The sequence below is a fragment of the Magnolia sinica genome, chromosome 6 (assembly GCF_029962835.1).
Source record: "Magnolia sinica isolate HGM2019 chromosome 6, MsV1, whole genome shotgun sequence".
Taxonomy (NCBI): Eukaryota; Viridiplantae; Streptophyta; class Magnoliopsida; order Magnoliales; family Magnoliaceae; genus Magnolia; species Magnolia sinica.
In genome coordinates, this window is record NC_080578.1 from 84,600,168 (window position 1) to 84,613,232 (window position 13,065).

Genomic DNA, 13,065 nt, shown 5'->3' on the forward strand with positions numbered 1-13,065 from the left:
GTTGATCAGATTGAATTTATCCTTATTTGATTTTCCGTGCCAGAGAAAGTCTCTTCTGAGCTTATCCAATATCTTCACAATATAGGCCGGACACTTGAACAACGACATCTCGTAGATCGGAAGATTAGAAAGCGCCGAGTTTATAAGAGTTAGCCGACCTCCTAAGGATAGACATCTACTCTTCCAATTGGCCAAGTAGGACCGCACCCTGACGATGATCTTTTCCCATGACTTCTTTGGGGGCTTCCCAATACATAAAGGAAGGCCGACGAAGGTAGCAGGAAGGGAGTCAGAAGCACAACAGAAGAAATCAGCGTGATCCTTGAGTTCAGTCTCCTCCATGTTCACCCCAGCAATGTAGACTTGAACAGATTGACACGCAGACCCGATACTGCTTCAAAACAGTGGATGATCGTGCGTAAGTTGCTGACTTTTGTTTGGTCGGCGTCACTGGAGAGGAGAATATCATCGGTGAATTGGATGTGGGAGATTGAGCGAACATCCCCTGCACGATAAACCCGCTAGTGAGGCCTGCTTCCTGGCCTTTGATAAGCATGCGAGACAAGGCCTCGCCCACTACCAAGAAGAGAAAAGGGGAGAGCGGATCACCTTGCCGCAGACCCCTGGAGCTTTGGAAAAAGCCTTTGGGGGAGCCATTGATGAGGACGGAGAAGGATGGCGATCCGACGCACTCTCTAATCCAATTACACCACCTCCTGCCGAAGCCCATCCTTTGAAGCAAATACATAAGAAACTCCCAATCGACGTGGTCATATGCCTTATGAATGTCGAGTTTGCAAAGAAGTCCCTTGCATTTGGATATGAATCTGGAATGGAGAGCTTCATTTGCAGTAAGGGCACAGTCCGTTATTTGGCGACCAGGAATAAAGGTGCTTTGATGATGGGAAATAACTGATCCAATGACTCCGATCAAGCGAGAAGCGAGGACTTTTGCTAAGAGCTTGTAGAGGCCCCCGATCAGGCTAATCAGCCTATAGTCAAATAACTTATGGGCTCCCTGACGTTTTGGGATAAGGGCAATGAATGAGGCCCCGATTACTCTGGACAGAATGCCTCTCGAATGAAATTCAGAAAAAAAAAAAAAAAAAAAAAAAACCCATTATATCATCTTTGAGTAACTCCCAGAAAGATTGAAAGAAAGCTATCGGAAACCCATCCGAGCCAGGAGCCCCATCCCCTTCCATATCATTGATGGCCTTCTTTACTTCTGTGGGAGAGAAGGGAGCTTCCAAAGAGGCTGCTTGTTCTTCAGAGAGCTTGGCGAAAGGAAGATCATCGACGGAAGGTCTGATCCATTCTTCTTTCTTCAATAAATCCTTGTAGGACAATTTCTTCCGATATTAGATCTTGGTCGTCTATGTAAGTGCCCTTGATTGTTAGGCTCCCTATAGCGTTCGTCCGACCTCTTTCGCTGGCCATGCGATGAAAAAACTTGGTATTTTTATCACCCTCACGGATCCACTTACATCTGGATTTCTGACGCCAAGAGACTTCTTCCTCTTTGAGCTTTGCTACGAGGTCCTTTGTCAGCTGAATCCTCCTGAGAAAAGGTGGGGGGGGGGGGGAGGGGTTCTGAGCTGCCTCTATCTCCCGATCTATCTTCGTTAGCTCGGCCATAATGCCCATTAACTCGGCCTCACGCTTTTTTGCCTCTGTCTCCTTCCAATCCTTCAGCTTATGCTTTAGCATACGCAACTTATTGCTTAACTTGAAGCCGGCGAAACCTGAGCATGAGAATTCGGCCCACCATTCTTCAATCATCTTTTTAAAGCCTTCTATCTGAAGCCATGCTACGTCGAATTTGAATGGTTTGGGACCCCACCTTCGTTCGTCAACTGCCAGCAGAATCGGGGTGTGGTCGGACGTAGTTCTGGGGAAAGCAGATTGCGCTATTTAGGGGTATTGATCCAGCCATTCAGGCGAGATGAGAAACCGATCGATCCTGGTTACAATGGGGGTCGCCCTGTCATTAGACCAGGTGAAATTTGCTCCCAGTAAGGGAAGGTCAACGAGAGCTTCATCTTCTATCCACTGGGAAAAACGGCACATGCCCATCGTGGTTCTGCCGCCCGTGGATTTTTCATCAACCGTGCGGGTGATGTTGAAGTCGCCCCCTATACAGCAAGGGCCGGCAAACTTATTTCTGGCTGAGCTCAGCTCCTTCCAGCACTCCTCCCTGAGAGAGTCCTGATTCGAACCATAGACAGAACAAATAAGGCATGAAAAATCAGATGCAGTGTTTTTAAGAATTACTGATAGAGAGTAAGATCCGCTCCAACTATCGATAAGATTCCAGGAAGATGTCTTCCACGCCACTAGGATCCCGCTTGAAGATCCATCAGCATCCCGACTGACCCACTGAGTCATAGAACGATTCCAGATCGAACCTAGCAATCTGTCACTGAACTGCTGGACTTTGGTTTCTTGTAAACATATCACGTCAGCTTTACTCCTAGCAAAGGTGTCCCTGATGAATCTCCTCTTACGTCTGGACCCGACTCCTCTGATGTTCCAGGATAGGATTTTCATTTGAGTACCGAGCTACCCCGAGGTGAAATAACCCGAGAGGAAGTGGTAGAGGGAATATGGTTGGGGGATCGTAGGATCAGACTATGGGTCTCCCTGATGCTCTTCGATCTGTCTGTAGCTTTTTTCGAAGACCTGCTCTGAAGAATCGGGCAGCCGTGCTCCTCGATACAGTGGAAGAGAGAGATGAAGTCTTATGGGTGATCCCCAAAAGATACTCCAATGGCGCGTCCGACGTGTCCCACCGCATCCCGGATCCATTTCTTTCTCTGGATGGTCTTAATCAGCTTGGCTCTCTACTCCTCCGGACCTTTCAAGAGAAAGATGTGTTGGGGTTGCGCCACCCGGCAGCATCTTCTCGGATTTGAAGAGGTTCTGCCTCCAGAACGACCCCTTCGCTGTCCTCCATAAACATCTCAATGAGCGCTTGCCCTAGAAGGGAGTGGAGGTCGGCCTTAGGTTGAGGAGAGGCAGGAGAGGATGTCTGTTCTACTGCATCCGACCCCAAAGGAGATTCTCCGCAACGAGGGGAGGAGATTTCCCCAGGGGACGCGGGTCGCTGGAGAAGCAGGGGTAAGTCCGTAGGTCCTCGCAGGTCGATGTTGGAAGGTGATAGAAGTCCAGGCTGCAGCCGATTGCGGACATGTGGAGGCAACGGATCGACCGCATCAGGACCATGAGGATTTACGGGAGGTTCTGAAACTGAGGCGAGAAGCGGAGACTCGATGATGTGATGGAGGAAGCTTCCAAGGCTGCCACCTATTGGTTCTGCAAGAGGGTTGGGATACGCGTCTCACGCGAGGATCACGAGTCGTCGAGCGAGACGTGCGTCCAGCGTGGGTGTCGCGCGCATGGATGAAACATCAAGGGGAGGGTGACACGTGTCGATAGCTCCGGGGGACCCGGCGCACGCTTTTGAAGAGGAAGAGGGTTGCGTGGCGTGTGAGTGAAACGGGATAAGACGTGTGTCTGCAGGCGCCGAATCGCGCTTGGGTGACGTGCACACCATCTCTTGTCTGCCGAAAAGCCTGATCGGGTCGCCCGATTGTAAACACGTGTTAGTGGTCGAGACTGGTGCTCCGCGGGATATCGGACTGTGTACTCCTTCACCTGGTGTCGGTGCTCCGCAAGGAGCCTAAACGGGAGCTCCCTCCCCAAACGACGATCCGGGGAGGATATGGACACACTCTGAAGCTGCATTTGGAGGCGTTGACTGTTTGAGCCTCCAAATGTCTCCCCACCGATGGATAGGATTTGACGGCTCCTCCCTTTGGATTGGGAGAAGGAGATCTCGCCCCGCTGCCCTGACCAGGATGTGATGAGGTAGAGATTGGCCCTTCTTTCTCTGGATTCTTGCCCTAATGACGCCCATTTCATCACCCCAGAGAGTGTTGATGTCAATTTCTATCAGAGTGCCTAAGCTCGAAGCAGTTGTGTTGAAGAATTCCGCATACCAGAGCTCCAGAGGAACAGACCATATCAGGACCCAGATCTCCTCCATCCCAAAACATGAGAATTCCTCCCACTTCATCATCCTCACAACAGGACCGTTTTTGTGAATGGTTCCGGCCATGATAAGCATGTTCGGGTTGACTTCAGGGCCGACGTTGATCCACAGTTCGTTGAATCCAATGGGCTTGATGTTGAATAGGGTTAACGGATACCGACAACACTCGTCGAGCCAGTGTGTCACCCTCGGGTTTCGTGATCGCCACTAATGATCTCCGGAAATGGGCCATACTATCTTCGTTAATGGTTATCGAAGGTTGAGAAGAAAATGAGTCCCTTTCAACTTGTAGACCATAGTCGTAGTGCTTTAAAGGTTCTGAAGGAATTTCGTTTGGGGTGTGCTTCTGTGAATGATGAGGCAAAGGAGCTCTGGAGGATTTTATAAGAGCTTCTTTGAAGGAAATTCCGAGCTTTTGGGGTGTTGGGACAGAAGGTTTGAAGGGTTTGAGGACAGTGGGGGAGGTTCGCTTCTGTGCAGAGATTCCGGTTGGATCGGATTCATAGTTTCCTTGATCAGGTCCAAATCAAGCCCTTTGCACCAGCATCTTCTTTCCGCCGAAGCTTGTGCAATGAAGCAAATCGACTGCACTGGCCAGCTCTGTCTTAGAGCTCATTCGAACCAGCACAAATCCACGATAATGGCCAGACACTCTGTCTCTTGGCATCGCGACATCCATAACAGCTCTTGCCTGCCCAAACACTTTCTCGAGGTTGATTGGGAACCAACCGTGAGGGTGCCCTTTTACAAACATGGTGGGGTATGAGTCATATTTCCTTTTCCCGATACCTTGGATTGGTCGTGATTGTCTCCTAGGCTTTATCTGTTGCCACTCTCCTTCCTTGTCTTCGAACATGATTACACCTTCGCCGTTTGGATCATTGTGATGTAGATCTTCGGAGTCGGACATTCCCGCATTGCCCTCAACCGCACTTCCACTAGGCTCGTCGATTTCCCCCATGCTGCAAGCTATCGTCTCCATCGTCGGTTCTACTGCTCGGCGTGTGTCTTAGTCGTCGGTTCTACTGCTCGGCCTACGTTCAAACCCTATCAAAAGGTTGGTTGCTTTTGATTAATCTTCTTATCCTCTTTTTCTTTTTCTTTTGTACATGTTAGAACACAATGGTTAATATTGCAGATTTTGGAAAGTTCACTGCCCAAGCTCTCTAGTATGAATACCTACTTTATTCATTGTAAACACTTTACAGGCTAGCCAAACACACAATCTGTTTACCTGTAAACAGATTACCACTTAAAAGCCAAACGGAATAGCATGTAAACCGATTACACCTGAAACTCTTTCTAGGTGTAATGTGTTTACAACTACAAAAATTACAGGCATCCAAATGACCCCTAATGAATTAGAGATCTTTATCTCTAATTCATAATTATTGATAACTAACATGAGATGAACTCATTTTTAGGCATCTATCAGAGAGGGCCTATGATAATGATGACATTTAATAATTTATTTATTGTGTATGTGGCTACCTGGATATTTGGATGTCTTCATGCTGGATAGTTTGACCCTTCGCACCCATGCCACAAGTCACAAAACACTAGAACGGGGTCTGTACATTGCTCAGGCTGAAAGGTTATCTAGTACCTTTTCGGTTTTCACCCTCTACATGTGGGGCCATGTTTCAATAATCCAAATCACTGATATGATGGGCCCGGCCATGGACGGCTATGCACAGTGGGGCCTTTTTCTGCAAAGACCCTAGCTTTGTAACATTTGGCATTTTTCCTGGTGGGGACCAGTGTGGAAGGGAATCAAGAAAAGGCCAAATATTATACAACAGTGACCTTTTCCTTGGAAGATCCTAGCTGTATAGTAGTTTGTGTTTTTCTTGGTTGTCGTTGCTGCATTTTTCGCTCTTAACCATCTTTTTCCTGACCAGCTATTGGAGGATTAGGATACGTACAATTTGGGGGATTTTTTGAAGCATGGACTGCTCACAGGGGGCCATTAATTTCAATTGTTTGGATAACTGTATTGTGGGCCCCACTTGTCCCAACTTGTGCAAAATGGAAACCTGAACCCCAAGCATTGCATTACCTCATTATACAATGCACAACCCGAAAATATGTACTGTTTGCAAAGATTTTCAGTTTTGTACGAGAACTCATGGTTCAGTAATCCAAACCATTTATACAACAGACTCGATTGCGAAAGATCCGAACATTTCAATTGGTTGCCAGCAAATAGATGGTTAAGAAAGAAAATAAGGTATACACCCAAATGGGCTAGGATCTTCCAATCTGAGAGATATTTGTTGCACAAGGGATCTAGATTGGACCCATCTATCAATGTTTCCAATTAGTGAACCATGGGTTCTAGCAGTATAAACCAAAAGAACTAAGAAAACTGTACAAATTGTCAAGATGAGAAATGTATAAGATTTCTAGAAGAAATCCAAGGCCAAACAGAAATGACAACAATAAATAAAATAAGCTTTCACAAGTTGAGCATGGGACATCACATTTTGTGCTCGCATTTGAAAAAGGTTAGGATAAGCATGTCAAGATCAAACTCTTGTGGCGGCACTCCCAGGCTCCTCCCGTCCCCGAAAAATATTCAAGAATAACGCATCAGAGATACGGAAACTGTAGAATTTTCAACAGTGCCCTATTTCAACAACATCAAGCAAAATTATTTACACTACAACTACTCTTACAAAGAGCACACCTTGGGGACAATCAGTGCGGAATGGTGTTTTGCATGGTCCACTGGCTGGAGATAGCAGCATTCTCTTGATCTGGTTGTGACTGCAACAATTGAAAGCAACTGGCAGTGAATAATGTAAAAGCACACACGAACAGATACATATAGAGTTTTGGTGATTAAAATCAATGTCCTGAACATTAAAAGATTCATCACCTTCGCTAGCGGGCATGAACGGATGTTGTGCTTTGGTCCTTTGCAGAGACTGCACGTCGATGTCCTACCTGACTTGTCCCCTGCAGATCGCAATCTGGGCACTGGAGATCTTGTTTTAGAAGGTTCAGGATCACGCAGTTGGTTTGTTGCAGCAACAGCTTCACCACCTCCGCTCATAATGTCCAAGGAAATACTTCCATTGGCTGTAGTGCCCACCCTCTCGACTCTTGTAGCAGTTTGTTTCGCTGAAACAGTTTTTTTCACAGTATCTTGTATAGCATTCATTGCCGCATTGAAAACATCGATAGACAGTGTCCCATCCTCTGCACATTTGAAGATTTCACGACACAAAATGTTGTATCGCAACATCATGACTTCGTGAACAGTAGCTTGCACTTCCGTGCCACGTTGGTCTGATCCACTGCCACTCTTGGCATTTTTTGTCCACCGCTTCAAAATATAATGAGAAGGAATCGTGAAAACATTTGCTACTCTGAACACTGCTAATACATGCCTACATAGAATACCCAAAGTCTCAAATTTCTTGCAGCTACAATTCGCTCTCATCTCAGAAACATTAAAAGTAACAGAGAATGCCCGAAGCTCTTGGTGAAATCTTGCTACTCTAAATGTGTTGGTTGCTCCCCCATCATAAAATTTATTTACAGAATAATTGCATTCTTCAAGCAATTCCTCTTGAAACACTTCAAACACCTTCCTGGTATAAATGTTTGCAGCTTGTTTTTCCATAGTTGACCGTGTGCGGAAAGTAGGTGAGGTGTCGACTGGCAAGTAATCTTCATGTGCTTCCCTTTCATAAGAATCATTAAGTTCTTCCTCATGCCGTGTAATAAAATCTTTCAAAGTAGTATTTGCATTCATATGCCGATCGAAAAATGCAGTTGCGCTTTCACTTTGTTGGGCTGTAGACACATCTGGAAAGAACTTGTCCTGTAGGTAGACCGGGACCCATTGTTGACGATCTTCGTACAATGATTTTATCCATTCATTCTCTCGAAGCATGTACTTCTCGACAAGAGCATCCCAACTTGACTCAAACTCTTCTATCGTCCCAGCATGGATGCATCTTTGAAATTCCTCATCAAAATACGGATGTGAGGTAACTGCATGTGGTAATTTTGCATTTCGCTTCCTGTTGATGTGCCGCAGGCAAAAACGATGATCGACTTCGGGGAATACCTGTACAACTGCTGCTCTAATTGTCTTGTCACGGTCAGTGATTATAGAGATCGGCTGCCGCCCATTCATAGCAGTTAGCCATGTCTTAAACAACCATACAAGCGTTGAAGTGGATTCGTCTACCAATAATGCACAACCAAATGTAACAGGTTGCATATGATGGTTCACTCCCATGAATGGAGCAAATGGCACTTGAAACCGATTTGTCCTGTATCGGGTGTCAAAGGTAACCACGTCCCCAAAATATTCATATGCCATCCTTGACCGTCCATCAACCCAGAAAACTTTTGTCAAACACTTCTTATCGTCAACTTCCGTCGCATAAAAGAAGTCAGGATCCTCATCTTGCCTTTGCTTGAAGTACTCCAATGCACTTTGAGCATCCCTTCCAAAGTTCCACCGCCGTGTCTTTGTTACATAGTTCATAGCAATGATGTCACCTGAACCGGCATTGCTGGGCCCACCAGGAGCTTCTTTGGGGGCAGACGCCGCTTTACGTGCTCTTTTCGCTCTATTCGATTTAGCTTTCTTAGCAGGATCAGGTACAATCTTATCAGGTCGAGCTTTCTTTGGTTCATTTGGACCCAAGGGATGATTGTGTTCCTTGTGAAATCTAACTACAAGCCATTTTCCAGTCTTCTCTTGTTTCCTCAACGTAACCATTGCCTTGCAGCCTGTCCTTTTGGTCATTCGCTTTCGCTTCCTTTTGCCGCTAGGTGCATCGCCACCGATTCTTGTCTCGCTGCTCTTACGATGCCCTTGTTTAGAACACACTAATTCCCGAGAAATCTTCTCTCCACTCAACTTTGAACAATAGAAACTGCTAGTACGGACAACAAACCCTTCACGCTTGGCGTATTCCTTGTAAAAAGTCTTCGCATCCTCTTCCGAAGCAAATTCCATACCCACAGCAGGTTCATTTGGTTCCCCAGCGGCAGCATTTTCCGCCGCGACATCGTCATTGTCCACAGGCTCACCGGTCGGATTTTCTATCGGGGGGATGCCGTCATCCATGGCCTCGACAGGGGGATTTTCAACTGGATTTTCCATTGGAACATTTTCATCACTGACATGAGGTACCACGTCCAGAGTGGCACAACATTCTGCACTCTCATCTTCCGAACTCAATATGGCGTTCCTCCAATCTGTGACTTTCATCTGTGGGGCCATCCATGACAACATCGTGACCCACACGATTTCCCAGCACAAAAGCTCCCCTTTTCAAATCTGATGGTCCAGATCTAACACAAACACACACCATGAAAACAAAAAATAAAACCACATCAAAACCAATTCCACGCATTCGAACTGCAAGAATACCAGATACACATCCTATCACGAATGAGCAGCAACACAACTTACTCGCAGCACACATGCCAACATGGCACTTGAATGCGAGGTCAGAATTGCAAACAGGTGGGCCCCACCATGGATGTTAACCCAGCCAGGAACTAAACCGAGCAGGACAACCCAAGCTGCTGGAATTGAGGATGGAATGTGGACAGTTGCCCAACCTTTTCCAACCGTCCATTCTTTCCCTCAAATCCATTGGTTAGGATGATTTCCGCCCAAATCAAGAGTAGCATCATTTCCAGCCTACTAGAAACAGCAACACTAACAACTCGAGAAGAAATGCATCTTTCTTCTAGTTTTTATATCCGAAAGAGATGTACCGCCAAACAGCCCTTCTCTGAAATTATTATTCAAAAATGGCGCAAAATCCGCCCAAATCGAGATTTCGAACACCCAAACAGCGCCTAAAACCCAGAAATTCTCCAATGAAAAAGAATACAGATTCGAGATCTTTTTTAAAAAAAAATCAAAAATTTTTTTGAACCCTAAATTTCCACAAACACGAATCGAGTAAAAACCAAATCTGCAGAAAATGTTCGATCTCAGCTGGAAAAACACAAAAGGTAAAAAATCATTTCTAACCATATAGAGATGATGCCTTCAAAAGCCAGAGAGAGAGAGACTATAAAATAGAAATTTTGGAGAAAAATCAAATTTTTACCTCGAATCGAAGATCTCAGCCGCGAGTTCAACGGACCAGATTTCTCCCCTTTTGCAGAGAAGGTGCAGAGATAGAGAGAGAGAGAGAGAGGAAGAAAACGATGGGGAGAGGAGGAAGACGATGGGGTTTTTGACGGACACGACTCCAATGTGCGTTTAATACCACTCTCTCCCTCTAACGCTTTCTTATACTGCCTTCCGGGGTTTTCGGTTTTTTTCCAGGTGGGGCCCATTGTTTCAACGATCTAAACCGTTGAGTTTGTGACCCTCAATGAGGATAGTTTCCTGATCGAAAATCCCTTCGATCTAATGATCTTATTTGGATGATGTTAGGCCTTTTTCTTTGGTGAATGTGAACGGTTTCTCACTGGCTATTTTATCTGGTACCCATAATTTTAACGGTGTGGATCATTGAGCTGTGGGTCCCACTTGTCTTGTACACAACCCGGTAACTGCAGCCTTTTGTCCGACGTTAAAGCATTGTAGAATTTCGGCCACTCATCTTGCCATCGAGCCGAAACTATGTGCGTGTATCATCCCGCACGTGGTAAGATGGCACTCTTGTGTGGGATTTGATCCGTCCAAAAATCGTGTAGGCTGCCTCGGCCACTAAATCTGGTCCGTCCACTAATCGGGGTGAAAAAAAGGTGCGGATCTCCTAAAGGATGGTACGGATGTTTCATTTTCGGCTGTACATGCGTTGCGATTAGAAAACCTCCATCTGCATGCACTCTAAATCTGACCATGAAAAATGCCGAGAAATTTACCACCGTAGACAATACCTTTTATCGAGCGGTTTTTACGAAGGAATACAAACTTAAGTCACCAACTTAGACTAGCACGTGCGGACATCGAATTTGAGGACGAAAATACTCCTTTTTTAAAGTAAGCCGAGTAATAGCTACGGATGTGGTCCTCTATGGCTACGAATTATAACCGTAGTGATAGGTACCGACCCCAACAATGGAATATTACATTGAATCAGCATCAACCCGTCAGCAAGATGTGGCTCTTTTTTTTTTGGGGGGTAGCTTGTGAGTACACACCTATGTCAGTACAGTCACTCTAGAATGAGTTACTCGATGTACCATATATGAATTTAGGGTTGGAGAATCTACTTTATCCAAATATCCTAGTTATTTCACAAGATTCCATCAAGTTAATGGTCTAAAATCTATTTTATTTATACTTTTACTTTTTATTATAATTTTTAGTTTAATTATTACTCTTCATCCCCTAAGCTTTAGGAGTTGTGTTCAATATGAAAAATACTAGAAAATTGAAGAATAAAGTGGCGAAAGATAAGATTGAGACTTATTGATTGAGTTTTGAGAGCTTGAGAAGATAATGGGGTGATGATTTTAGAGTAAAAAGGGTAAAAAGGAGTAGAAATAGGATAAGAATGGAATAGAAATAGTCCTAGGTAAAAATGGAGTAGCTATGCATAGTATATTTACGGGGCTTTGAATTTAATTATTAAATCAATTTTAATATATTTAATTAGGTATGTATGTAATGTTTGACATAATGTTTATAATAATCCCATTAAAATATATATTTTACCTCAAAATGATAAAATTCCAAGTCTTGGATATGTCACAAGCACATAATCACATCCGAGGCAACCTACAAATTGAGCGAGGCAACGTATAAGTTGAGTGAGGCAACCTAGAAATTGAGCAAGGGAAGCTAGGATTTGAGCGAGGGAAGCTAGAAATTGAGCAAATGAACCTAGAAATTCGCAAGGCAACCTATAAATTGAGCAAGGGAACCTAAAAATTCAGTGAGACAACTTAAATATTGAGTGAGACAACCTAAAAATTGAGCGAGGGAACCTAGAAATTGATCGAGGGATCCTAAAAATTGAGCGAGGCAACCTAGGAATTGAGCGAGGCAACCAATGAGTTGAGCGAGGGAACCTAGGAATTAAGCAAGGTAACGTAGAAATTCAGCAAGGTAACCTACGAATTGAGCGAGGCAACCTAAAAATTAAGCGGGGGAACCTCAAAATTTAGCAAGGCAATGTAGGAATTGGGCGATGGAACCTAGAAATTGAGTGAGGCAACCAAGGAATTGAGCGAGTCAACTTAGAAATTGAGCGAGTTAAGCTCAAAACTGAGCGAGGAAACTTAGAAATTGAGTGAGGGAATTTAGAAATTGAGCGTGTATAAATTGAACGAGGCAACCAAGGAATTGAGCGAGACAACCTACAAATTGAGCGAGGGAACCAAGGAATTGAGCGAGGCAAATTACAAATTGAGCGAGGTAACCTAGGAATTGAACGAGGCAACCTAGAAATTAAGCGAGGCAATGTAGGAATTAAGCGAGGGAACCTAGGAATTGAGTGAGGGAACATACAAATTGAACGAGGTAACCTAAAAATTAAGCAAGGCAACATAGAAATTGAGCAAGGCAACCAAGAAATTGAGCGAGACAACGTACAAATTGAGCGAGGCAACCTAGGAATTGAGCGAGGCAACCAAGGAATTGCGCAAGGTAACCTACAAACTGAGCGAGGGAACACAAGAATTGAGCGAGGGAACTTATGAATTGAGCGAGGCAACCTACAAATTGAGCGAGACAACATAGAAATTCAGTAAGGTAACCTAGGAATTGAGCGAGGGAAGCTAGGAATTGAGCGAGGCAACCTAGGAATTGAGCGAGGGAAGCTAGAAATTGAGCGAGGCAACCTAGGAATTGAGCGAGGGAAGCTAGAAATTCAGTGAGGCAATATATAAATTGAGCGAAGGAACCTAGGAATTGAGCGAGGGAACCTAGGAATTGAGTGAGGCAATGTAGAAATTCAGCGAGGCAACCTACGAATTGAGCGAGGGAAGCTAGAAATTGAGCGAGGGAAGCTAGAAATTCAGCGAGGGAACCTATGAATTGAGCGAGACAGCCTAGGAATTGAGCGAGG

At 44.9% G+C, this 13,065-nt stretch overlaps 1 protein-coding gene across 4 annotated transcripts in view; it reads right to left on the bottom strand.

Moving 5' to 3' along the window:
• Positions 1–10,299, bottom strand: part of LOC131248970 (protein FAR1-RELATED SEQUENCE 9-like) — a 35,084-nt gene extending 24,785 nt beyond the window's left edge. For 2 of the 4 annotated variants that reach the window (XM_058249504.1, XM_058249505.1), the window contains exons 1-2: positions 6,936–9,509; positions 6,744–6,823 (exon numbers count right to left, since the gene is read on the bottom strand). In XM_058249504.1, coding sequence (XP_058105487.1) covers positions 6,755–6,823; positions 6,936–9,317 — 2,451 coding nt within the window. In that variant the 5' untranslated portion in view covers positions 9,318–9,509 and the 3' untranslated portion in view covers positions 6,744–6,754. Of the gene's footprint in view, positions 1–6,487; positions 6,824–6,935; positions 9,510–10,149 lie in introns of those variants that run through there. The other 2 variants (XM_058249502.1, XM_058249503.1) reach the window with 2 other exon arrangements.
• Between the last annotated feature and the right edge of the window lie 2,766 nt (positions 10,300–13,065).